This window comes from Acipenser ruthenus, chromosome 34 (assembly GCF_902713425.1).
Source record: "Acipenser ruthenus chromosome 34, fAciRut3.2 maternal haplotype, whole genome shotgun sequence".
Lineage (NCBI taxonomy): Eukaryota > Metazoa > Chordata > Actinopteri > Acipenseriformes > Acipenseridae > Acipenser > Acipenser ruthenus.
Genome location: NC_081222.1, coordinates 3,851,290 through 3,879,179, shown reverse-complemented (window position 1 = coordinate 3,879,179; position 27,890 = coordinate 3,851,290). Strand labels below are relative to the sequence as shown.

Below are 27,890 nucleotides of genomic sequence, written 5' to 3'. Positions count from 1 at the left end.
TGTGCCCAGGTTGTCCTCGGTCCGTTCATCCAGCTCTTCGCATTGTGTTGCAGAAGAGTTAGCGCCGCGCCCTGCATTCAACGAAACTTGAGGAGTTAGCATGTATTTACATAAAATGTATGTATTCCGTAATTAACAAATGCAAACAACAAAAAAAGATCGATTCTGAAACACAGTGGATTATAAACAAGACGTTTTGGAAAATAAGCTACACTAAGGAGAAGATTAAGAAGTAAGTATAAGTTAATGTTGTTTAGTCTTTTGTATTACGTGCTTTGGGAGAATAGCCCGCATCGTTCATACATATATCATATTTAAAAATGCACGATCGTACATGACTCTTCATATAGATCGCCTTTCATTAACTAGATGTGTGTGCAGTGAGAATTCAAACGTGGATCTATTCTAGATCCGAATTCATGCTGTCGACTCGTATCGCTTAAACCGAAACATATTTTGCTGTGTTCTGTTTATATCACAAAACCGCGTTTAAATAAAACCATAATGTGGTGTTTTTGAAAAAACAAACAAACAAAAAACTTAATAAGTAGGCGTTGTGGTGAAAACAAACAAACAAACTAAAAAATAAATGTGTTTCCCGGATCTCTTGTTTATAGTTATAGCGATACTCCAATCACGAATTATTATTATATATAGAAACAGTAGACAAAATACGTGATCTTAGATAACCACATTATAGTCATTTACCGACGAGTCGTTTGCGCGGTGGTTTTTGATACTGTAATATTGTGTAGGCGGTTCATTTTCTTGTTTAGTTTTTGTTGTGGGGGCACAGCATCTGTATCAGGGCTGCTTTTAAACGTGTCATTCCCTTCCCCCAGTGTTTATGGTTTGTGTGTGTGTATATAATATATATATATATATATATATATATATATATATATATATATATATATATAATGAATGACTACAGTAGACCTGGCAAGCCAGAGTCAGGGCGCACCCTTACTTTAGTTTCAATACTTTTATAATTGTCCTTGTCGCAAGCATTGCAAAATGCATAGTGTTTGCAGCCTGTGGTAAATAACTCTCTCAAATCCAGGCGTCAAAAACTGCTTATTTACAGGGCTGCAGAAGTTCAGCCGCAACCAAAATGGCAGCTGCTGTTGATGTTTTTTAAAATGTATTTAGTAAACCTATAAAAAAAATAAATAAAAAAAACCAACCCAACTGGAATAAACCCAGAAGGTAAACACAGTGCTTTCTTTGTGTGTGTGTGAGCGGGCCAGGTTCACGCAGTCTCCAGTCAGTCTCAAATCAATTCATGTGCATTTGGGAGCGCATCTCACAAACTGTAGTAAAAACAAACAATAGGTTTATCAAACTTCACAAAAGGTCTTGACAATCGTTTGTGACGTTAGATGCGAAATGGGTAGTCGAGAGATAGCGTGTTAGTGAGTGAAATGCTTGCTTATTTGATTAACACATTGTTCAGGAGATTAGCTCTGATGCATACGGAGATTCCCTCAATCAACAGCTTGTTTGAGGACCCCAGCAGGGGACCCCTTCACACAAGAGGTGTGAAACAAAACGAGCCAGCTAAAAGCAATAGTCTGGGGTTGATTTGAGATTTCTTTAAAACCATATTTGTACTTCTTCCTGTTGTAATTACAGAACGCTTTACATAGAAAAAAAATATAGAAAATATATAAATAAAATATCATGCCGGTTAAGAACCAAAAGCTAGGCCATGAAATAAATATTAAGCCAGGTTTTAAAAACATTAGCTCCTCCTGAATACTGTGAGAAATGTGGTTATTTATAATAATAATAATAATGAATGTATTTTCAGCCCTGCTGTATAACCTTTTTGCTTTTATTAATATACATACATATATTATTTTTACAGTGTAGTTTCATATTCACCCTAGTCGGCCCCTGTTATGTCTCAAATCAGCAATGTGGTTTCACCAGTCCTGTCTATAATGGGTTTGCAGACAGCCCTGCTTCCCTAGAGACAGGTTGCTATGGGCACTGCTGCCAGGTCATGTGACCACCAGTGTTCCGTTGTGATAGTTCTGTAATTGGGCAGGGAAGATGCACAGGACATTTTTCTTGAGCTACGGTTCGTCTTCCACAGTTGTCTATAAGGGAGGGGGTAAAAAACTGTTGCAAAACTATTCCTGAACAAACCTTGTCCCTTATAAAAGTGTGCCATAGTAAAAGCATAGCAAAGTGTATTCAAGCATAGTGTAAGCATGGTAAAGCATAGGGAAGCATTGTAAAGAATGGTAAAGCATGTTAATACATTCAGCAAACAAGGATAGGCTCTGATAAATGCACGGTATAACCATGGCAAAACATGAGAACTGCAAAAATACAGTGTAAACTTTTATAAGAGATGTCTTCAATTGAACCTTTTCAGATGCTACGTTATTGTAAGGTCATATAGGTATTTTGGTGCAAAATTGCATGAAACGTGACTAAACACTTGTAATATAACCTTCACAATGTAGTTTCAAAATTGACACTGGGAATGCTTTTTCTCCTAAAATCTGAAGGAAGACTTAGGGAGGGAGCACTCTACCTAGAATATAGATTGTATTTACTATAGTTAATGACGATTGTTAAGCAGGTCAAATGCCCCTTTGACCAGTGCAGTCCACCAATGCCTCTGCTTTATTCCTGCCCTGCTTGGTTGAAGATTTGGTGTGTTTCATTTCCCTGATTTGTTTGGACTGTGGAATTCAAGCCTCCATCCACAGCCGTGGAAGACTCCAGTTGCATAGCAGTTTGATCCATTCCTGGTTTTACTATGTTTAATCAAACACACCTGAGCTTGTTACCTATACACTGTGGCTAATCAGTCATGCAGTAAAAGTGGAATGTGTGACCCAGCTGTGCAATAGAAGTCTTACTTCTATCCCTGCCTTGTAACAGGGCTCTCTTGGTTGCTGGTGTTCTCTGATATGTTCTTTTGATCAAATACCTTTTTGAGTGAATCGGCACAAACAAAATCCCTCCAGTGATTCTGGAATCTCACAAGTGTGTTACTCATCGATTTAATTTGGTTACCGCCTTGGGTAATTGTTGCTGTTTTTTATTTCATTTAGAAGTTTTTTCATACTGTTTGTGTGAACTCTGTGGGGGTACGAGAAGTTGCCTTGCCAAGAAAATAAAAAACCCTGCGTTCTAAAGTTTAGCAGAGAGGGGAAACACTGTTTACACACATGGTCCAGAGTGTGTTCATGGGATTAACCCTTTCAGGACCAAGCATGTTTCAGCTGGATGCTCCTACAGGACCAGGCGTTTTTTGACTGTAGTTGACTCTTATAAAAATGCATTAAAAAAAACAACTATTTTTTTACAGTGGCATCTTGAAAATGGTGTCGTTTTTTTTCGGAACACTTTAGGGAACATTATAAAGTACTTCAGTAGCCATCTGTTTTTAAGTTAACTACAGTAATCCATCACGTATCTGCCTGTCACATATCCGCCCTACCCGTTTACCCACCATGATCAACCTCTTCAGCAGCGTTAGTTTATTATTGAACAGAGGAGATTAGTTCAGAGATTGTGGATTGTGCACTGTGCTGTATGTGTTCCGTGCACAACCATTGCTGGTAGTGTCACGTGAGCTGTTCAGTGTGTTGACTTGATATGTAAATAAATCCTGTTCTCCTGCGGGGGGCGTATCAACTTCAACCTCCATCTCGCCCTCCTTCCTGTCACTCAGCAGCGAATGCATGCATCCACACTGCAGACGGCTACTCTGTCACAAGCATTAATACCCTGCATCTTTCTAAACAAGGGATTTAGGGGAGCTCCCTAATAAAAGCTGAATCTCAAAACAATAATTGTGTGAATATAATGTACCGCCGTCCCTTTTCTTTGCAGCGCCATCAGTAAAGTCGCTGAGTGTCTTATTTATTAACCGTAAACAACTTTAGCTGGCTTCCAGTCTCACACTGTAGGAAGGTACTGTTTCTCACTCAGAAGTGTCACACACTTTAACGGCTCCTCCTCCACCATTCACACATGGAGCCGTGCAATCTAACTAAGCCCATTCACTCCCGGCTGCGCATACACACTCGCATGCATAGCAGTTTAACAATACACACAACGCGTACAACACACAACAACCACAGCAGCGGCTCTTCTGAGCCCCCAGTTGTTCAGGTTGCTACAATAGTAATTCTTACAGCTGTGTACAATGGTATTTAAAACAGGATTCATTTATCAACCTTTTTACATATCCGCCCTTACTCTGGTCCCACCGCAGGCGGATATGCGACGGATTACTGTATTTTTTTTATGTATAAAAATTACAAGCCATTGTTTCACCTGAGTGATTTCAATGACGTAATACACATTATTATCAGGGTCTTTATAAGCAATAATAGACACTTCTCGATTTTTTTCTCAAAATAAATATTTATAAATAAAATAAGTTACTCATTCCATTATTCTCAGTAATAAGGAAAAAAAACTACATGCTACGTTCAGTTCATGAAATAGTATATGCTTATATCCACTTGTTTCTTGATATTTATAAACATTGTAAAAACATGTAAAACACATGAGACAAAATAAATATTCTAATATAATTAAGTCAGATTTACAGTGTTTCCCCTTTTTTATTCACTCTAAACAAGTTCCAGTGATGTTGTTTTGTTTCTGCTTTTGTCTCTGCCTGGCTGCTGTAAACTGTCTCCTTTAGACACCAAGTGCCCCTCTGTGACGTTGCAGGAAAAAAATAAACTATCAGGAAGTGAACGTCAGTCCCTCCCCTTTCCATTTGATATGTGTTTCAACCTTTACTGCAAAGTACGGTGGCCCTGTAAGTCATCAAAACAAAGTGCTTTTACACGATCACGGTCCTAGAAGCCCACTTCAGTATGATCGTGTTAACACGATCCCGGTCCTTAAAGGGTTAATAGAGTTTGGTATTATTGTAGCTTTGAGACTGCTGTTAAATGGCCAGTTAAAGTTCCACGACCTATTGATTGATTTATTTAATAAAAGCGGGGTTGAACCCCCTCTCCTGAAGCAGCCTCGTGTTGCTGTATCTGAAACACAGCTCTGTTTGTGTGTCCGACCAAGCCTTTTGTTTCAGCGATTCCTTATTTCCGAACCGTGGTTCCGCTCTAACAGAAGATGAGATCGGTGTTAAACCCGAGACACCTAAAGATGTCAACAGGTCATGTTAAATATCGTGCCGTTTCCTAAACTTTAGTATTAAACACGTTTAGTGGTGTGTTGGAATTGATTTAAAAGGGAATTTGAATTGGGAATTGATTTTAAAAAGGAATCGAAAAACAGGAATTGCCCCCGACCCTGGATGAGACTGCATGTGCACAGCCTTTATATATACCTGGAAAAAGACTTCTAAAAACTGAACTTCACACTGTACACGTCCAACTGTATGAACACTGCAGCAGATCTCTGCGTCTCAGATGGGTATGTTTAACAACGGTTTAGAAAAACATTGGAACTGTTACGTCCCTGAAATAAACCCGATCTATAACTGTGGAGATTGGAGTGGCTCTCAAGCCAAGTGTACAATCCGTGTCTCAGAGGTGTTCAGATCCCCTCTCAATCTAAATGAACACTATCACGGGGAGGGGGAGGGGGGGCTGAATCCTTGTGCTAAGCTTACAGTGTGTATCCCCTTCGGCAAAACTTTTTTTCATTTCATTTTTAAAACCGCTTTTGAGAACTCCATGGAGTTTGAGAAGTTGCCTGGCCAAAACTTAGCAAAAACATCTATGCATTATGAAAGGAACCCTAACACGTGACTCTGAAAAGCTAACTTGTGCCTTTGTTTAATCCAGAATAGATAAGAACATAAGAACATAAGAAAGTTTACAAATGAGAGGAGGCCATTCAGCCCATCTTGCTCGTTTGGTTGTTAGTAGCTTATTGATCCCAGAATCTCATCAAGCAGCTTCTTGAAGGATCCCAGGGTGTCAGCTTCAACAACATTACTGGGGAGTTGGTTCCAGACCCTCACAATTCTCTGTGTAAAAAAGTGCCTCCTATTTTCTGTTCTGAATGCCCCTTTATCTAATCTCCATTTATGACCCCTGGTCCTTTTTCTTTTTTCAAGTCAAAGAAGTCCCCTGGGTCGACATTGTCTATACCTTTTAGGATTTTGAATGTTTGAGTCAGATCGCCGCATAGTCTTCTTTGTTCAAGACTGAATAGATTCAATTCTTTTAGCCTGTCTGCATACGACATGCCTTTTAAACCCGGGATAATTCTGGTCGCTCTTCTTTGCACTCTTTCTAGAGCAGCAATATCCTTTTTGTAACGAGGTGACCAGAACTGAACACAATATTCTAGGTGAGGTCTTACTAATGCATTGTAGAGTTTTAACATTACTTCCCTTGATTTAAATTCAACACTTCTCACAATATATCCAAGCATCTTGTTAGCCTTTTTTATAGCTTCCCCACATTGTCTAGATAAAGACATTTCTGAGTCAACATAAACTCCTAGGTCTTTTTCATAGTTCCCTTCTTCAATTTCACTATCTCCCATATGATATTTATAATGCACATTTTTATTGCCCGCATGCAATACTTTACACTTTTCTCTATTAAATTTCATTTGCCATGTGTCTGCCCAATTTTGAATGGTGTCTAGATCATTTTGAATGACCTTTGCTGCTTCAACAGTGTCTGCCACTCCTCCTATTTTTGTGTCGTCTGCAAATTTAACGAGTTTGCTTACTATATCAGAGTCTAAATCATTAATGTAGATTAGGAATAGCAGAGGACCTAATACTGATCCCTGTGGTACACCACTGGTTACCTCACTCCATTTCGAGGTTTCTCCTCTAATCAGTACTTTCTGTTTTCTACATGTTAACCACTCCCTAATCCATGTGCATGCATTTCCTTGAATTCCTACTGCGTTCAGTTTGAGAATTAATCTTTTATGCAGGACTTTGTCAAAAGCTTTCTGGAAATCTAAATAGACCATGTCGTATGCTTTGCAATTATCCATTTTCAATGTTGCATCCGCAAAAAAGTCAAGTAGGTTAGTTAGACATGATCTCCCTTTCCTAAAACCATGCTGGCTGTCTCCCAGGATATTGTTACCATATAGGTAATTTTCCATTTTGGATCTTATTATAGTTTCCATAAGTTTACATATAATAGAAGTCAGGCTTATTGGTCTGTAGTTACCTGGTTCGGTTTTGTCTCCCTTTTTGTGGATCGGTATTACGTTTGCTATTTTCCAGTCCGTTGGTACAACCCCTGTATCAAGAGACTGTTGCATGATCTTGGTTAGCGGTTTGTAAATAACTTCTTTCATTTCTTTGAGTACTATTGAGAGGATCTCATCCGGCCCAGGGGATTTGTTTATTTTAAGAGCTCCTAGTCCCTTTAACACTTCTGCCTCTGTTATGCTAAAGTTATTTAAAATTGGATAGGAACAGGTCGACATGTGGGGCATGTTGTCCGTGTCCTCCTTTGTAAAAACCTGTGAAAAGTAATCATTTAATATATTTGCTATTTTTTTTTTCTTCATCTATGATTTTGCCATTTGGGTCTCTTAGACATTTAACCTCCTCTTTGAATGTTCTCTTGCTGTTATGATATTGGAAAAACATTTTGGAATTGGTTTTAGCCCCCTTAGCAATATTGATTTCTATCTCTCTCTTGGCCTTTCTAACTTCCTTTTTGACTTGTGTTTGCAGTTCCAAGTACTTTTCTGTGTACTTTGTCTTTGGTCCCTTTTAAACGCTCTGTAAAGTGCCTTTTTTTGCTGAATATTTTTTTTAATTGATCTATTAAACCATTTTGGCCATTTTGTTTTAGATTTGTCTACTTTTGGGATGTAATTGTTTTGTGCCTCTAGTACTACATTTTTAAAAAACAGCCACCCTTTTCCTGTGGATGTGTTCTCTATTTTACTCCAATCTACTTCTATTAGTCTCTGTTTCATGCCTTCGTAGTTTGCTTTTCTAAAATTGTAAACCTTAGCTTTAGTCATTACTTTTGGGGTTTTAAAAAATATTTCAAATGAGACCATGTTGTGGTCTGAGTTTGCCAATGGCTCTCTGACCTCTGTTTTAGTTATTCTGTCTTCATTATTTGAAAAGACTAATCGTCTTTATTTGAATAGATTATCGTAATGCTCTGTTTACTGGCATTCCTAAACGTGTGCTGCCTCGTTTACAGCGAGTTCAAAACACTGCTGCCAGAATTCGAACTAAAACCAACATGACGGCACTTGTCTGTAAATCCAGGCAACCCCTCTACTGGGGCGCTATTAGTTGCATACCCTGCTGATATAAAGTGTTGGATGTCTCAACATTTGTCGAATTCAGACAAAGCAGAGGTTATGTTTTTGGGCTTCAGAACCAAATAGAAAGCATTGACTTGCATGAGTTAGGGTTCAGCAGCTTTTCATCAAATCTAAAACTGGAAATGAGGAATTTGGAGGTCACTTTTGAGTCTCATATAAAAAAAAAAATTACTAAAGTTTCTTTTTATCATTTGAGGAATATAGTCAAGCTTAGACGCATTCTCTCTGTACCGGACTCTAAAAAACTAATGCATGCCTTTGTTTCCTCCAGAATAGATTATTGTAATGCTGTGTTTACTGGTATTCCTGAACCAAAAACAAATGAGCATATTACCCCTGTCTTAGCTTCTTTGCACGGGCTCCCTGTGCATTTTAGAATTGATTCTAAGATTTTGCTTTTAACTTATAAAGCCCTAAATAGATTAGCACCCAGTTATTTACAGGAATTGTCCACCCCTTGCAAACTAAGTCGTACTCTAAGATCGCAGGATGTGGGGCTGCTGGTTGTTCAGAGAGTGAATAAAGAGAGGGAGGGATGGACGGGAGGGAGGGAGGGCCTTCTCTTGTAAAGCCCCAATGTTGTGGAATGCTCTACCTGCTTTTTTTGACTGAAGATGGGAATCTTTCTACTTTTAAAACAGCATTGAAAACCCATTTGTATCGTTTTTAACTGTTTTTAGCAATTATCTTTGCCTTTTAAATTTTGTATAATATTGTAAAATGTTGTAAAGCGCCTTGAGGTGCTTGTGATGAAAGGCGCTATATAAATTAAAATAAATAACCCCTTTTTAAGGTAAAAGGGACGCATGTCCCACAAATAAAATTGCTAACTTTTTTTTTTTTTTTTTTTTGCAACGCGGTGCACGAAACGGTTTGCAATGTACTGACATGTTGGATCCGGTCATCCAGGTGGTCAGTTTCCTCCTCGTGAGACTTGAGACACTTTCAAACGCATTTTAAGAAATACTCTGAACAAGCGCTCAGTCCCTTGTGTACATCGAGGGGTTATGAAACGAAGAGCAAGTGCCTTCTTCAGTATTGATTGATAACTGCATGTAGGGCTATTATTCTAAATGATGCAGATTATTCATGCTGTGTTCACACACAGCTCTCCCCTCTTCCTTATTAACAATGACACATGTATAGTATTTAGTAATCCATACACAGAGGAGCAAGCTGAAACTTGTCTACTCAACATGCAAGTTTTATAGCAGTTTGTGTTTTCTTTAATTAACTTTTACAGTATACGGTGCAAACGTTTTATTTATCTTACAAACTTAACCACATCAACAACAAAAAAGACTGCGTGTAAACTTCTCAGGGTTTGTGATTTTATAGATGTTCTGCTTAAATGTAGTCAGGTGTCCCTGGTTTAGGAGTGTTTAAAACCAGTCACGGAATGACTGGAATGAAAAAAAGAAACAAGGACCAGGGGTCACAAACGGAGATTAGATAAAGGGGCATTCAGAACAGAAAATAGGAGGCACTTTTTTACACAGAGAATTGTGAGGGTCTGGAACCAACTCCCCAGTAATGTTGTTGAAGCTGACACCCTGGGATCCTTCAACAAGCTGCTTGATGAGATTCTGGGATCAATAAGCTACTAACAACCAAACGAGCAAGATGGGCTGAATGGCCTCCTCTCGTTTGTAAACTTTCTTATGTTCTTAATGTGTGTATTTCAAGTTGTTTTTGGTTGTTTCTCCTGGAAGAGGAAGTGCAGTGAGCCAGCACACTGAGCTGGGAGGTGTGACACTGTAAGCCCAGCTAGCCGCCTCATTCACACCTATTCAGCTTTTTTATCTTTCCTGCTTCATAAGTACCTGCCAATGGGCTGGACTGTGTCGATTCACACCCAGGTGCTCTGTGTGTACTGTACACATTGCAGAGCAGGAGGGAGAGGTGTGGAGAGAGAGCTACAGAGCCAGACAGTCAGCGCCCAAGATCACAGTGCCTTTACTCTGATCCTTCAAACACATCACGCCTCCACTTACTAGCTCTGCTGCACCCAGTCCTAGGTCTGTTATTGAAACGATCAGGAGCCAGGAGTCTGAGCAGGGTTACAAACTCACACTAGCCCTGCTGTTGCTACACCCAGTCCTGGGGTTCAGAACTCCCCTCATTGAAGTCTGTTATTGAAATGATCAGGAGTTTGAGCAGTTTCTGAAACCCAGGACTGGGTGCAGCAGTTTTAAGCCTGGTGTAAAATGGGTTTTCTAGCAACGTAGTTGATGCTGAATCACTAGGTTCCTTTAACTAGTTTTGAGATGAAGCGGAGGAGCACTGACTGGCTGAATGCCTCCTTTCAGTCATACGTCTTCCTGTGATCTTATCATCCCCACATTGAAATGTCCCAGCCAACAGATAACACTCCTGATTTATATCACTTTGGCTGTTGTCACACACTATTTAATATCACTTGCATTTAAATCAGTCAAGTAACTGATTTACAACTTAATACAATGCAAAAAAGCTTTAGAAAGTTTGCATGTGAGTAAGTGGCTCTACAGTATTGAGAGGTTTGCTACTGTATGGAACTCTAGCATACACAACTCTGTAATGGAACTCTAGCATACACAACTCTGTAATGGAACTCTAGCATACACAACTCTGTAATGGAACTCTAGCATACACAACTCTGTAATGGAACTCTAGCATACACAACTCTGTAATGGAACTCTAGCATACACAACTCTGTAATGGAACTCTAGCATACACAACTCTGTAATGGAACTCTAGCATACACAACTCTGTAATGGAACTCTAGCATACACAACTCTGTAATGGAACTCTAGCATACACAACTCTGTAATGGAACTCTAGCATACAGAACTCTGTAATGGAACTCTAGCATACACAACTCTGTAATGGAACTCTAGCATACACAACTCTGTAATGGAACTCTAGCATACAGAACTCTGTAATGGAACTCTAGCATACACAACTCTGTAATGGAACTCTAGCATACACAACTCTGTAATGGAACTCTAGCATACACAACTCTGTAATGGAACTCTAGCATACACAACTCTGTAATGGAACTCTAGCATACACAACTCTAATGTGTGTATTTATAGTTGTCTTACAGTATCGTAAACAGTAATGAATTATCACTGCAACAACTACTATTTTATTTAAACATAGTCTATTATTTAATGCAGATTTTTGCTAATTTCATTCTTTCCCAGTTGTTAATTGAGGATATGCAAATGCAGGGATGGAAATTAGACTCTCGTTGCATAGCAATTTGATCCACTCCTGGTTTTACTTTTTGGTTTAATCCGACAGACCTGAGCTTGTTCCCTATACACTGTGGCTGACTTGTAATAAAACCTGGAATGGGTGAAACTGCTATGCAGTAAGAGTCTTACTGCTATCCTTGAAATAATTCAGATGCAAGGCTATAGATAACCTGCTGCATCCTGGAGCCTTTGCTGACTGCAGGCCACTACACAGGAGGCACGGGGCGACACTGGAGCATCGTGAAATAAATAGGATTGCATTTTATTTTGTGTGATTTCTTTGCGCAACAACTAGGGCATTGAGCATCAGTGTAGAGTAGTGGTTAGGGCTCTGGACTCATGACCGGAGGGTCGTGGGTTCAATCCCAGGTGGGGGACACTGCTGCTGTACCCTTGATCAAGGATTGCGCCAGTAAAAACCCAACTGTACAAAAATGGGTAATTGTATGTAAAAAAAAATATATATAATATATATATATATATATATAATATATATATATATATATATATTATAAATAATGTGATATCTTGTAACAATTGTAAGTTGCCCTGGAAAGAAAGAAATAATAATAAGGAGAACGGCTTTAATGCACAGTGTCCACCAGGGTGAGGCAGTATCCACAATGAGGACAAAATAGGACCCAGAGCCTTGACGATGGTCAACGCAATTATAAAGATACAGAGATGAAAGTTAATATGTGGGAGCCCATTTCGAAGGAACTGGATAAGCCTGGTGTGTGTGTGATTTATTGCCCTATATGGTGAAATATTGTCTGAGAAGACGCTCATAATTTCCACATCCTGTTGATGTGACCTACCAGTCTTGATCACAGACGGTTGTACGGTGTCTGTGTCACTTCAGGTTTGTGTGGTCATGTCGCTGAGATTAGTATCTGGTCACCTGATGTAAAATCACATTGTGTCTGATGTGCAGCAGCCCTCCAGCGAGACCGTTCACAGGAGCTGAAGCTGCAATACTGTATTCAGATTCTGAAATCAGCAGCAGCAGCTTTACACCTTTACACCTGCAGGGCTGTCTTATGAAGTGTCTGCATATTCAACAGGTAAATACCAGCAAAGAAACTGAATCCAGATCGTAAGAGACAGTAGAACAGATTATCAGGTAGCATTCCTTCAACCCTTTCCCACAGTCATTTTGCACTGTATTTTTGCAGTTTTACGCCATGCTTTTCCCATGGCTATGCAATGCATTTACCATAGTTTACTCTGGTTTGCCATGGTTATAAATATGATTTACCATGCTTTACAATGCTTACCCACTGTGCTTTAATACACTTGGCTGTGCTTTTACTGTTGCACATCTTAAAAACAGTGAAATATCGAAAGCAGCGCGTTGGAGAAGGGCTGTGCTACAGAAAAACGGTACACCCTACAATGCAACGTGGCTGCACGGTGAATGAAGCGGATTGGTGACTCAGTGCAGTGGGGCTCTGTTCTGAAGCTGCCTGGCTCGCTCCACGCTGTGCTCTGCAGTGCTTCCCTCCCCTGAGTGTGGGAATCCGCGCTGGTCAACGTCGGGAGTAATTGGATCACATGCACGCACACCACTGTGCTGAAGGCACACACACACACGCATGCACACCTCACTGTGCTGAAGGCACACACACACACAGTGTTGCTGATTCTGTGTGGTGTCCCTGGGAAGTAAAAAAGGTGGTCTTTGTCACCCACAGCCCTGGCCAGTCAAGCCCAGTTTATTGAAACAGGGTCAGGTCAGAAATTCATAGGATCGCATCAGACACACGTCACCCTGCTTATAGCATCTGAACCAAGAAGGAAACATGTTGCAGCACATATAATAACCAGATTATAGCCATTTTCAACTGAAGAGCTGTTCTGTTTAAAACCTGTGCAGCACACTGCTTATTTTATACCGGTTTGTTTGTTTATTTATTTATTTATTTATTTATTCCTTCCATTTGTCTTTGTTTAGAAGTGCAATTTAACCATGCGTTTTCAGGAATTTAAAATCAGGGTAATTTTTACAGGGAGAAATTGGGAGTGAGATTTTTTTTTTTTTTTTTTATATACACCATTGAAATATATCATTTAGGAGTGAGGCTGCTGAAATTCCTAAAGAGTGAGTCACTCCATGTGGGTAAGACTTAGCGTGACTTGTTTTTACTTGATCGTATTAATAAATAGTCACACAAAAAAAATGTGTCCATGTCTATTAAACACACAATAGTGCTGAATTTAAAAACACAAAAAAAAACGTAATACATTGAACTTTGTTAGTATTTCTGCATATGCAGTAATTAATTCTCTGCTCACGTTTTCTCATAAAAAAACTTTGCGCAGGGGCTCCCGAGTGATGCGTCCAGTAAAGGTGCTCCACGTGGAGTGCAGGATGCGCTCTATAGTCTGGACGTCGCGAGTCCGAGTCCAGGCTATTCCTTTGCAGACCGAGGACGGGAGCTCCCAGGGGGAGGCGCTCAATTGGCCGCTCGCCGCCCGGGGGGAGGGAGGGTTAGGTCGGCCAGGGTGTCCTCGGCTCACCGCGCACCAGCGACCCCTGTAGTCTGGCCGGGCGCCTGCGGGCTTGCCTGTAAGCTGCCTGAGAGCTGCGTTGTCCTCCGACGCTGTAGCTCTTGAGTGGCTGCATGGTGAGTCCGCAGTGTGAAAGAAAAGCGGTCTGCTGATGGCACACGCTTCGGAGGACAGCGTGTGTTCGTCTTCGCCCTCCCGAGTCAGCGCAGGGGTGATAGCGGTGAGCTGAGCCTAAAAATAATTGGCGATTCCAAATTGGGAGAAAATAATAAAAATAATTGGCAACGACTAAATTTATTATTAAAAAAAAAGAAAAAAAACTTTGCACCTCCATGTTAAAATCGTCCCGTTCTGGAGCGTCGTCTTCTCTGCATTTTTCACAAGTTCAAACACATCCAGTACATGCCATGTGAAATTAATGTATGGAATACAGTTTTCAGATGCACTAGTCATTTCAGGGGAAAAATGCAGCTGTCTCTGCAAAACATTTTAAGCAGGAAATGCTTGGGACGGGCAAGCCTACTAAATTAGTCTTATCGTTCACAGTACTGAGCTAATCCACTTGAACAGGATCATCACGAACGTGATTTGGTATGCCGCTGCAATCGGGATCTGGTTTAGTCTGATTTTAGCGGGTGATCTACCTGTGAGGATTAATTTCTGGTACGCTGCAATCGGGATTAGTGGACAAGCTAGTCCAATCAAGTGGACTAAACCTGCTTAATCCACTGGTTAGACACATCAAGTGGACTGAATTTGGTACGCTGCAATAGACCCCCTGTGTGTAGAGTTTCTGGCTGAGTCCGTGGGTCGCTGGGCATTGATGTTTTGGACACAGGTTTTGGTCAGATCTGTTTTATTCAACATCTCCACCTTGTAAGTCGCGCACCATATATCATGCACCAAATTTGTGAAGACTCAAATAAAACAGTTTGTGTTATAAAACCAGTCACAACCTCATTTTGTGTGGTGAGTTTAGCCTTCAGACTTGCAGGAGCTGCTCCTGCTGCATTGCACGACGGACGCTTTGCAGGAGAGAGGAGTCTGCCGTGCTGCGTTTCTGTTTTCAGCGATTTACAGCGCAGTGCGATGAAAATGTAAATGGAATTGCACTGTCTCTATTGCCATGCAAATCAGGGAAATCATGTACAGTGATCAGGTGGTGCAATTTGTGTCTTATAAAACCATGCACTTCACCCAGGGGCATGGAAGGTTGTGCAGCTTATTTGTGTGGAGTATTTTACTTCAGTGAAAAATGTGAATTTTTTTTTTTAAATTGAAATCTAGAAAGGAACAATTTTTGTTTCTTTTTTGTGTTTTTTTTTTTTTTATTTAAACATTAATAGATTGGGTTTCTTCTTGATTTCAGAAGCCAGGTCGGGGGCAACTCCTTTTTTTTCAGTTCCAATTCCTTTTTAAAATAAATTCCCAATTCCAGTTCGAATAGTTTTGTGCAAATGTTGAACACAAGTTAAAACAATCTTCCCACAGAGTTGTGTGCAAGCTGCCCATAGACGTTCAGCTTTGAAGTCATTCGCAGTCTGGTGCCGGATGTTTTTTATTAGAGAAAAAAACCAAACGCATATTTGCATGAGTCTCGATTTCAATGTGAGCTCAATATTTCTGTTTTCTATTTTGAGATTTAAAAAAAAAATCACACACACTCTTTGCCTCAAATTGCAAACACTCCATTCTCAGCTACCAGCACCTTAATAATAATGAGGACTAGTGGGAAAACTCTATTTTAATAATAATAATAATAATAATGGTGAATTCAAGTAAAACCTTGTATAGTCCGTGCAGTTACAGGCACACAATAATCCTGGTTCGGATTTCAAAAACTAAAACTGACACAAAAAACTAATTGGAGTATTGCTGTTTAAAGCCACAGCCGACAAGTGTAGTTTTCAGAAAACTAATTTTCTGATTCATTTTCACCAAAAGCAGCACCGCCACACGCACACACACGCATGCCTATTGTCAGACAATTCAATGAACCCTCCAACTCAGAACTGAATTATTAAGCAGGGAGAAAGATGTGCTGGCAGACAAAGGTGCTGCAGCTACTCACGCAGGGTTACCTGACTGAGGCAGGTGTGCACCTGCCTGGGAGACAATAGGGAACATCCAGCACACCTTTATAATCCACCAGCTTCATGAAACAGGAATTTAGCAAGACCAAACACCAGCTTTCACCGGTTAGCTGCGCAACAAAATCTGAAGTCATTGCAGGGATGGAATTAAGACTCCCGTTGCACAGCAGTGTTGCTATGAGTTTAATAAGATGCACACAAGCTTGCTTCCTCTGCACTGGCTCATCAAGCTCATAGTAAAACCTGGGATAGGTGGAACTTATTTGAATTGATCTGTTTAAGTTCACAAACCGCTGGTGAATTTCATACATTTTGTTTTAGGATTTCTCAATTTAGCACTACTGAGTGCATAGTGTAGGGCTGCGTCGGAGTCTGTTTTTTTTTTTGTGGAATAGGTGCATTACGGTAGTTACACTGGCCCTGTTCTGCCACACAGCAAATATCGTCATTACTCTATGCAGCGGTTCGTGTTCCTATGAACACTTTCCATTTGACGATTTTTTATTATTATTTTTTTTTAATTCAACATCGTGTACAAAAGCACTCCTCGGCTTTCTTACCTAGCCTCACCCTGCAACTCGTACGTCGTACAACTCGCCAGACGCACCAGGAAGAAAAAACAAACAGTGCTGCAAAGAGCTGAAGAAAAGTTAGGTAAAGAAATATGCACAGGTTTAGACTGTCAGTGAAGTGTTTTTTAGTGAGCTTTCGTTTTATAACTTGCGTGATTTTTAGACCGTGATGTCAAGGTCACCAGTTTTTATCTGACGGTTATCAGACCATGACAATTTTATACAGGCTCACCCCTAGCTTGTCGTTAAAGTTATAGACATACAGCATGCCAGAAACTTCCATTCAACTGACTTCTCTGTTTTCATTGTTTCCAAAGGTCTGGTTCCACACTCCTGAAGGGCAGTAGCAGCTGACGCAGAGACTCCAGGAGGACGGAAAGCAGGGAAGAGATCAGCCGAGGGAAGGAAGGATGGAGAAACATCAGTGCTACTACAATGAGACCATAGAGTTCTTCTACAACAGGAGCGACAAGAACATCAGCACTGTGTGGAAGACCAAAGACTACATGGTGGTCAGCATGGGGCTCACGGTGTGCTTCGTCGTCATGCTGGCCAACATCCTGGTCATGACGGCCATCATCATCAACAAACGCTTTCACTACCCCATCTACTACCTCCTGGGCAACCTCGCGGCCGCTGACCTCTTCGCAGGCATCTCCTACATGTACCTCATGTTCCACACGGGCCCCTGGACCATGAAGCTCGACCAGAAGCAGTGGTTCTTGCGCCAGGGCTTGCTGGACACCAGCCTCACGGCTTCCGTGGCCAACCTGCTGGCTGTGGCCGTGGAACGGCACCAGACTATCTTCACCATGCAGCTCCACAGCAAGATGACCAACCAGCGTGTCATCTTCCTGATCGTGTCCATCTGGCTGGTGGCGATCCTGTTGGGCCTCATCCCCAGCATGGGCTGGAACTGCGTGTGTGACCTGAAAGGCTGCTCCAGCATGGCCCCCCTCTACAGCCGCAGCTACCTGATCTTCTGGGGGGTGCTGAACCTGTTCACCTTCACCATCATGGTGGGGGTCTACACCCACATCTTCGTGTACGTAAAGAGGAAGACCCTGCGCATGTCCCAGCATACCTCTCACCCCAAGCAAAAGGAAACCGTCGTCAACCTCATGAAAACCGTCACCATGATCCTCGGTGAGTCGGAGATCTTTAAAAATAAAAAATAAAAACGTTGTACTTTTTTTTTTTTTTAAATATATTAATTTATTTATTTTTTTATAAATGAATAGGAACGGTGTCAGCATTTAGATCAGGTTTGGTAAAGCACGGTCCTGGAGGGCTATTCCACTCCTGGTCTTTGTTTTAACCCTGTTCTAAATTGTTTAAGTGAACTTCCATCCAGACCCTGAAGTAGTTCATCATCTCATTTTACCTGTTAAACCTGGAGTGGAGTGACCCTCCAGGACCACCTCTGGTTTAGATCAATTGAATAGACCTCATCTTCATAAGACATGCAGAGGCACTGAAGCGAAACTATAAAATGAAACCAACTTCTACAAAGGGAAGCAGTCGCCGTTTTTAGATCGCTGCCTATTTGCTTGAGTTTCCTACAAACCGGCTCGTACTCTTGAGATCTGCCAATGCAGGGATGGAAATGAGACTCCCATTGCATGGCAGTCTGATCCATTCCTGGTTTTACTATGGGTTTAATAAGACACACTTGGAATTGGAGGAACTGCTATGCAAAAGGAGTCTTATTTCCATCCCTGCAGTGGCGGTCTCTTGGTAACTCCAAGAACTCCATTAAAAACCTCCTGGTCCGGTGCGAGGGTGTTCAGTTCTCGAGCTCCACGATCACTGCCAGCTTTTATCCGGAATACGGAGTGTCAGTATTTTTAAATCCAAGATTAAAACATATCTCTTTGATCTGGCCTTTCGCTAGCGCTCAGGTTGGAGCTCTTTTGGCTTGCTGTGTATGTGTGTGAAGCACCCTGGGATGCTTGCTCATGAGGGACACTATACTGATTGAAATCGGTACTGTATGGTAGACACCGGCTGAGACTGGTTTCCTTCAGCTTGCTTTCACTCTGTGCTGTGCTGCACTTTGCTTTCCTGTGGAACGCTATCAATGTCAGGCAAACACAATCAGCTTTTACTGTGAAGCAATGCAGCTCGTGATTAATCAGACCACTGTGGGGGCTGTGCATCTTCAAGAAGGTGCTGCTGTTACTGGAAGTGAATGAATGCACACGTTCCTGGAATCGACCTGGTTAATTAATACACAGCCGGGCTGACCCCTGTGAGCCGAGATAATAGTCTCAGGAAATCCTGCCCTTGTTTCCTGGTAATCTCTGGAAGTCTCGTTTTTTGTTTTTTTATGAAAGCTGAGCTGCTGTTGTTTTTCTTTGTTAGGCTCTTTTTTTTGTGCGTTGGCGGGTTGGTTTTTTGACTGTAGTCCAGATTGTAAGAAGCACTGTTATTTTTTTCTGTAGCCTTGTGTGGCCTGGTCTCCACCTGGGGTTTAGGCAGTTTCTATACAGGCCTGGAAGTCTAACTAATGCATCCTTCTCCAGAACAGGGGTGGGAGTGCCTGGGGTGGGGTATCTTTACCAGCTCTGGGGAAATTATTACACTCAGATGCAGCATTTTTACAGTGGCAGCTCATGGTAACGTAATTAATATACATTGCAAAAACACCTAATAGACCTAATTCTGGGTGGGGGGGTTTCCATTGTGGTTGATGAGGCTCAGGGTCCCAGTGTAGGTGTGTGAGTGTGCAGAAGAGGAGCTGTGAAACTCACACAGCCCCCCACACGGAGAGACAGTGTCTGAAGGTGGGGAAAGTTACCTTTTCGATGGCATTTGGGCTGGGGGGGGGGGGGGGGGCTGACCTAAATAACAGGGGTATCATTTTAAAGGTATCATTTGAAAGCTGTTTTTTCACTGGTATTGCCAGCAAAAAATAATTGAGCTACACAAGTAGAACTTTGATGTAAAATGTAACCCTGTTATTAACTTTGAGTCAGAATGGCTTCTTCGGCTGGATTCTCAAAGCTGTGTACTCCAGATTGTCATTAGCATTTTTTCAGATAGAGGGAACACACCCAATAACGTTTCCAACACCAGAAATAAACAACTCGGGCTTCCAATGCAGGGGCTTGGGAGCGATCAGTCCTGTTTATTTAAATAATTCATAATGAATTCCTACTGAATACCAGAGGAATAACACCCAAATATCTCATGCGCTTCCTCAGAATAATTCATTTTGATTTCAGCCATGTTAACTCACGTGGATTTAATTATCAGTATTCATTCCATGTCCCTTTGTAACCAATGCTGTAGATCACATGTATAAGGCACGCATTCATGCATGAATGAACTCTTCTCACAATCCCCTGGTGGGAGAGTAAGAGGGGATGAATTAGTGAAGAATAAACAGTGAATTCATTAGGAACGGATGGAGGGGAACGGGGGATCTAAATGTTTTTAAATCACAACGAATTAACAGGGCTGAATTCAAAATGAATTACTTCAGAACTGTGGTATCTCACAGGCAGCCTCTGTGTTTATGATCATCTGTTGTTGAAGTGGGTGACAAAAAATATATATTATATTATATTAAAAGTGTGAAGCTAATACGAGGGCCAGGCATGAAGGCTGTTGGCTTGCTTGTCAGTTTCTCAGTCAATCCAGCCCCTGGCTTTGTTCTAGCAGTGAAGCTGCGTATTCAAATCGCGCCCCACTGCCTGCAGGCTCAGTGGTTGCACGTCCTGTGTGGGATCTCTGTGTGTGGAAGCGTGGCACGTGACAAGCTCACACAGGAAGAGGTGATGTGGTGGACTGGGAGCAGGGTGCAACTTGCATGTCTTGATGGTGAATTTAAATACCACAACGCCTCTTGAAACTCGCACCGGCCCTGCTGCACCCAGACCTGGGCTTGTTTCCCAGGTATCATTGAAATGACCAGCGGCCTGGCTCAATTAAGTAAACTCCCATCCGAGTCTGTTGGGTTACTATTGGAAGATGTTCGTGCGGCTGTAAGGATGTGCAATCCATTTAATGAGGGCCTGATTGCTCAAACTCCGAATACCAGATCATTTAAATAACACACTTGATTGAGGGTGAAACACAGGGCTGCAGGGCTAGTGTGAGATTCTAACTCTGAGGTATGTTATTTGAATGATCAGGAGTCAGGAGATTGACATTAAATCAGCTGTTCCTCCTTTATAGCTGCATGAACAGCTCCCAGACTCGGTGTGACTTCATGCTGTGATGAGAAGTGTGATCACTTCATTCAGAGCAGATTTAGCAGGGGCCCGACAGTTCAGACTCCTGGCACCTGATCGTTTCAATATTATACATGTAACAGGGGTGTACTGTTACTGTGTGGGTATCCGCTGAGAGACGAGAGAGACACAGAGGGTTTGTATTTGAAACACCACACAGGCGTCCAGGTTTTATTAAGTACAAAGGGTTGCAATGTTGGTGGCCGCCACCAGTAGACCAGCAATGGTAGCCCTAGTCTGGAAGAAGAGATGCAGTAATCCATCGCATATCTGCCCTCACCGTTTACCCGCCATGATCAACCTCTTCAGTAACGTTTGTTTATTATTGAACAGAGAAGATTAGTTCAGATATTGTCGATCCTACCAAAGTTTTCATACACTGTGTTATATGAGACCTGTGCGCTGCCATTGCTGGTAGTGTCACGTGAGCTGTTCAGTGTGTTGATATGTAAATAAATCCTGTTCATCAACTTCAACCTTCATCTGGATCTCCTGCCTGTCACTCAGCACGCATCCACACTGCAGACGGCTACCCTGTCACAAGCATTAATACCCTGTATCTTTCCAAACAAGGGATTTAGGGGAGCTCCTTAATAAAAGCGGAATCTTAAAACTATAATTGTGTGAATATTGTAATTGAATACTGGTATTTAAAACAAGATTCCTTTATTTGCCTTTTTACATATCTGCCCTTACTTTGCTCCCATCGCAGTCAGATACGCGATGGATTACTTTATATATAAAAATACAAAACACTGTACAAAAACAACTAGAAAATATAATGTGGCCAAGCTCTGGCCGTGTGCCACTCCCGTGCGAAGTCCCGCACCAGGAACCTTCCTCCTAACACAGATAATCTAAACATTTGGTGGGATTAAAATCCCCTAAATGAGACCCTACCCTAAGGCTCCGATCCTGGTTAAACACGCGGCGATCGCGGGGTAGCTCCCCCTGGTTCACACGCGCGGCGATCGCGGGGTGGCTCCCCCTGGTTCACATGCGCAGTGATCGCGGGGTGGCTCCCCCTGGTTCACATGCGCAGTGATCGCGGGGTGATCGCGGGGTGGCTCCCCCTGGTTCACACGCGCGGTGATCGCGGGGTGGCTCCCCCTGGTTCACATGTGCAGTGATCGCGGGGTGGCTCCCCCTGGTTCACACGCGGGGTGATCGCGGGGTGGCTCCCCCTGGTTCACACGCGGGGTGATCGCGGGGTGGCTCCCCCTGGTTCACACGCGGGGTGGCTCCCCCTGGTTCACACGCGGGGTGGCTCCCCCTGGTTCACACGCGGGGTGGCTCCCCCTGGTTCACACGCGGGGTGGCTCCCCCTGGTTCACACGCGGGGTGGCTCCCCCTGGTTCACACGCGGGGTGGCTCCCCCTGGTTCACACGCGGGGTGGCTCCCCCTGGTTCACACGCGGGGTGGCTCCCCCTGGTTCACACGCGGGGTGGCTCCCCCTGGTTCACACGCGGGGTGGCTCCCCCTGGTTCACACGCGGGGTGGCTCCCCCTGGTTCACACGCGGGGCGATCGCGGGGTGGCTCCCCCTGGTTCACACGCGCGGCGATCGCGGGGTGGCTCCCCCTGGTTCACACGCGCGACGATCGCGGGGTGGCTCCCCCTGGTTCACACGCGCGACGATCGCGGGGTGGCTCCCCCTGGTTCACACGCGCGACGATCGCGGGGTGGCTCCCCCTGGTTCACACGCGCGGCGATCGCGGGGTGGCTCCCCCTGGTTCACACGCGCGACGATCGCGGGGTGGCTCCCCCTGGTTCACACGCGCGGCGATCGCGGGGTGGCTTCCTCTGGTTCCACACACGGTGGTGAGGGTTCTTTTTCTTTACTCCCAGGCTTGTCGAAAGCACAGAACAAGGAACGGAACAGACAAAGACGAACCAAGGACTGGCTTTCCAGACCCTTTTTGACACCTGGCCACCGCTGCACATTAAAGCCAGCTGCACATCAGGGTTCTACATTTCCAGGGTGGCCAGTAGTAAGAGGGGTGCTGTCATCACTGCTGTCTCCATGGAGTGGAGTTCAACCCCGTTATTCTCTACTATTGTAAACACTGAAGAATGATATCATTTAGGCTGCACAGTATGACATGTATATGAAAATATCTAAGCATGAAAAACAAGTGATGTGTGAATGTGTATGTAACTCTGTACTATAGATCTATCTATGTATATTAAAACTTGTAAGATCTATTTAATATTAGGGCTGTGCTGATGCTTGTACTCGTAATTCCCTTTAAGAAGTATTTATCAGCAGGTATTGAATAAATCCATTCATTAACATGTTGATTTCAAATACAAGGAAGTACCAATCGGGCTATTAGTAATATTTTCATTTGCCAGTTCACGGCTTCCGTACGGCAGTAAAAATATCAGCGCCCCGGACGAGAGGAAAATTAGCTTCCAGTCGGCTGTGTGGAAGTTAATTGCCGTGATTGTAAAGGTGAGGGAAGGACAGGCTTACTTTAATACCTTCCAATAAATACTTCTGAAAGGCAATTATGAGTATCAGCACACCCCTATTTAATATGTATCTAACTTTGACAAATCAGAATTAATTCATCTCTGCAGTGTTTGTAATCTGTTACTGTGCATCTGTGCGTAAACAGACGTTTACTGGAAACTGAAGTGAGAACACGATGAGGGGAATGGACGCACACACATACGCACGCACACGCACCCACACACACAGCCAGACAGTAAATCTGCTCCGTCAAATCAAAACTAAATGTGATCTCGACAGGACTTTCACAGCGATGACTAGAAACTGCACAGCAGCCTGTGTTGGTACAGTGTGGGGCAACGGGAGTGATCTCACTATGAACTACCTTTAACTTGGCCCGCTTAAGTGAGCATTAACACTCAAGCAGGGATGGGACTCCCATTGCAGATCCGTTCCTGGTTTTACTATGAGTTTAATAAAACACACACCTGAGCTTGTTATCCATACACTGGGGCTAATCAAGCCTGTATTTAACCCTGGAATGGGTGAAACTGCTGTGCAACGGGAGTCTTATTACCATCCCTTTGTTTTTCAAAGATTTTAAAGATAAAACTTACGATTCTAATTGCCTCCTCTATTTTTAAATTAACTCTGATTTATTTGAAAGGTGAAAAAAATCATGTTAATGTTAAAAAATGAAAAACTAAACACAATTTATTTTTTATGAATTAGTCATTTAGCAGATGCTTTTATCCAAAGCGACTTACGGAGACTAATTTCAATTTTATTAATTTTATATAGCGCCCTTCATACCACAGTGTCTCAAAGCGCTTCACATGTCGGTTAAAACAGAAAAATCTGAAGTTTCAAAAAGAATAGTAAAAATTACAAAATAGCAATACATAATTATACGAATAACAATATCAGAAACTAACAATAAAAAAAAATGTATAAAGACAGTTTGAAGAAAACAGGAAATGAATAAGAATCGCAGATAAAACACAAAATTACAGAAATAAGCAAGTCAAATAAATAAAAACAATTATATTTGAAGGCAGGTTAAGAAGGCTAGACAATAGATCTTGACTTAAAAATCTTGACCGATGCAGCGTCTCTCCTAGAGACAGACAGTGAATTCCAGAGTCTGGGGGCTTTCTAACTAAACACACGTTCTCCTCTCCTTTACATTTCACCTGTGGGAGGCACAGAGCCAGCGTTAGCGGACCAGCGCGCAGAGGTTTATATGTCAATAGTAAGATTTTAAACTCAATTCTAAAATGCACTGGAAGCCAGTGTAGCGAGGCCAACACAGGAGTTATATGATCCTGTTTCTTTGTTCTGGTGAGACTGGGGGGGAACTATGCTTCAACTGCTGCTGCTGCAGAGTCACTTCCAATAGGACCTCGTTTGTTTTACGTCTCATCTGAAGGACGGAGCACATGGAGGTTAAGTGACTTGCTCAGGGTCTCAGTGGCTGAGCCGGGATTTGAACCGGAGAACCTCCTGGTTACAAGCCTTCTGTAACCACATTGAGAGTGCTTAAGAGGACTTGAAATACATAACAGTTGTTTAAAAAGTCAGAGTTACTTAGAAGTTGTGCTGGGACGAATATTCAAACAAATATATTTTGACATGTATTCGGATACAAAAATCAGATGTTCGTATTCGCTACAAATGCACCTTGCACTTATTTACAGTCTCACCAGAAGTTGGGCAACAGTTTGAAAAATGGCAAATGAAAAAGAGCTCCATGTGATATGTGAGGTTAATTATATAAAAATAAAAATAAAACCGGATCAACACAGCAGCTCTTGAGCCTCTATTTAAAAGTTTTAGACGGCAAAAAGTAAACAAACCAGATTATGCAGGAGCACGCATAGTGATCTCTATGGAAAGCCATCTGGGACAAAAACGCGTTGTGCTGCTTTACAGCGAGTCACAGTCTCATGAGACAGAAAAAAGGCAAGCACGTCATTCTGAAATGCCTCGCTTAAACAGTACCCAACTTCTGGAAATGTTTAGTGGTTTTTATATTTTTTGTTGCGACTCTCTGTTATGTGGAATGTAATAAACGAGAACCAAAATGGTCGCTGGCCACTGTTTACTGTGAAGAAACGGCAATGGCAAGGAATGAATAAAAAGTTTAAAAAAATTAATGAAACGTGGTGTCAACTTTTATGTACTGTATTTTGGCAATAAACAAAACAACGTTTAACTTGAGCTGCTATTTGGCATGCTTTGTTTTGTCGTTAATTCACTGGGGTAAAGCAAGCCCTCCACAACGTATTCTTTACTCCTGGGAGAATCTTCTAGTTTAACATTTCCATATTGTAACGTCTTGCTGTAAAATAAAGGCACACACACAGGGGCCACGCCCACTGCCCCGGCTGCTATGCTGTCTGTGTTCTGAGCAATTATAATGGCTTTCATTACTTTTTCAAAATGAATATCCGAACGAATATTTAAATTATGACCGAATATCTGAACGTGAAAATTCCGTGCTCGTCCCAGCACTACTTAAAAGTGGAGTGGCATTGAACCCGTGGCCCTGAGTGGTGTGGAGTTCCGGGTGACGGTGCTGTTGTGCTGACTCTCTCTCTGTCTCTCTTTTCAGGTGCCTTTGTGATCTGCTGGACCCCTGGGCTGGTTATCCTCATTCTGGACGGGGTGAACTGCGTGAGCTGCAAAGTCCTGCTGTATGAGAAGTTCTTCCTGGTGCTGGCGGAGTGTAACTCGCTGGTCAACCCCATCATCTACTCGTACCGCGACCAGGAGATGCGCAACACCTTCAAGCGCATCCTGTGCTACGTGTGTCGGCGCCACCGGCCCTGCGACGACACGCCCGCCGTGGCCTTCTCCACCCTGCGCTCCGAGAATGGGAACCCGCACTCCCACTCCAACTCCCTGGTGTGAGGAAAAGACATGACCAGGGACCTTCATTTAATACAAATTGTAATGGAATACAATTTAGATTTCCATCCTCCAGAGTGACTTTTGCCTCAGAGGACATTCATTTTACACCAGGAAGAGACGCAACGCTCTCGCACGTCCGTTACAATACCGTTGTATTTCCCCAGCGGACTGAGGGAGCGTTTGCTCACTTCTGCGACGAGACAAGAGATTCTGTTTTCGTTTTTTCTTTTCTGCACGATAAATGCAATACGTTGTTTGTTTTCTGAAGGTTTTTTTTTTTTTTTTTTCCCAGACTTGCTCGGCAGCAGCAAGGTTTTCATTACAGCGTGGTTTTAAGAGCCTGGCAAGGATCTGGGATTGCACTGGAGACGGTAGACAAAGGGGACGAGAGGGACGTAGAGGAACGGTTTGGCACTCTGTGTTGTGTACAGCATATCCTCCTAGAATAGCGTTGACGTAAGTCTCTCTTCAAGATAATCACAGCCTATAGCAGTGGCAGGGAGCCCGGATAGCTGTACAGTGCCTCGGTTCGTTTCCTCTCTGCAGCTGCAGTTAGAGACGTTTTTGTTCATGAACTGTGTAAAGGCCCTCATGAAAGGGTAATAATATTTCTCAAGATTATATTTTTGCTATGCTTGTAAAGTGTATTTAAGAAAAAATAAGATTTAGGAGAAGGAAATGGGACCATGACCCAGACGTCTTGTTGTACATCATTTGCATGCTTTTACTCTGTTGTCATTTTGCTGTCTCTCTTTGATTCTTCCAAAATGATGTTCTAGTCTACTCGTAAAGTAGTTATAAGGAAATATCCAACCAGCAAGTCAAACTTTTAAACTTCTTCAATTTCATTTCAACTGCATTGCCAGCAATAAAAAAACAGGGCAGAGTTAGAGGTTAAACAACCACATTTTCATTTTAAATATGCAGACATTTAGCAATTATTATATATATCACAGATTCCACGACAGACACTTGCACACTATAAATAAATAACTTATTGGCTTTACCAAGCACCCCTATAAAACAAAACTCACCAATAAGACACGGCCGCACATGAAAAGCACAGGAGAAAAATGTATTGACCTAAGCAAGTCATTCACAATGACTGCCCTTTTCAAACAGACAGAGGGGTGGGACTATCTGCAGGTAGTCGTGGTGAGACAGCACAGACGTAACAAAACTAGAAACTGCAACCGCAGTCTAATACAAACGCAGCAGAACTGAATCCTGCCTCAAGGCGTGGCGCTTGGGAGCGATTTGTAAGCAGGTTGAGCAAACAGGACAGGATGTTTTATATGTATATATAAGAGGTAACAGCTCTTTTAATCTTCAAACACTGGACAAAGCAGAACTGCACTCGCTTGCCCCTCTTTACTGCAGCTGGCGTGGCAGGCATACTTCATTACCCAGCCTGGGCCCTTACAGATTTATCACCCTGAACTCCTGCACAAAAATACTCCATGTGGATTTCATTGAAGTTTTATTCCTGTGAAGCTCATAAATAAAAAAAAAAAATTAAAAAAAAAAAAAAAAAAAATTAAAAAGAAAGAAAAATGCAATGATGAAGACTCTACCTGGCCAGGTAA

At 42.4% G+C, this 27,890-nt stretch overlaps 1 protein-coding gene across 2 annotated transcripts; it reads left to right on the top strand.

Moving 5' to 3' along the window:
• Positions 1-27,890, top strand: LOC117968261 (lysophosphatidic acid receptor 1-A-like). 2 transcript variants are annotated; one of them, XM_059007103.1, is made up of 3 exons: positions 1-232; positions 17,016-17,844; positions 26,006-27,890. In XM_059007103.1, the coding sequence occupies exons 2-3, from the start codon at positions 17,109-17,111 to the stop codon at positions 26,302-26,304; spliced, it is 1,035 nt and encodes a 344-aa protein (XP_058863086.1). In that variant the 5' UTR covers positions 1-232; positions 17,016-17,108; the 3' UTR covers positions 26,305-27,890. The 2 variants fall into 2 exon arrangements, with proteins under 2 accessions (XP_058863086.1, XP_058863087.1); XM_059007104.1 differs by lacking the exon at positions 26,006-27,890 and adding an exon at positions 22,785-23,898.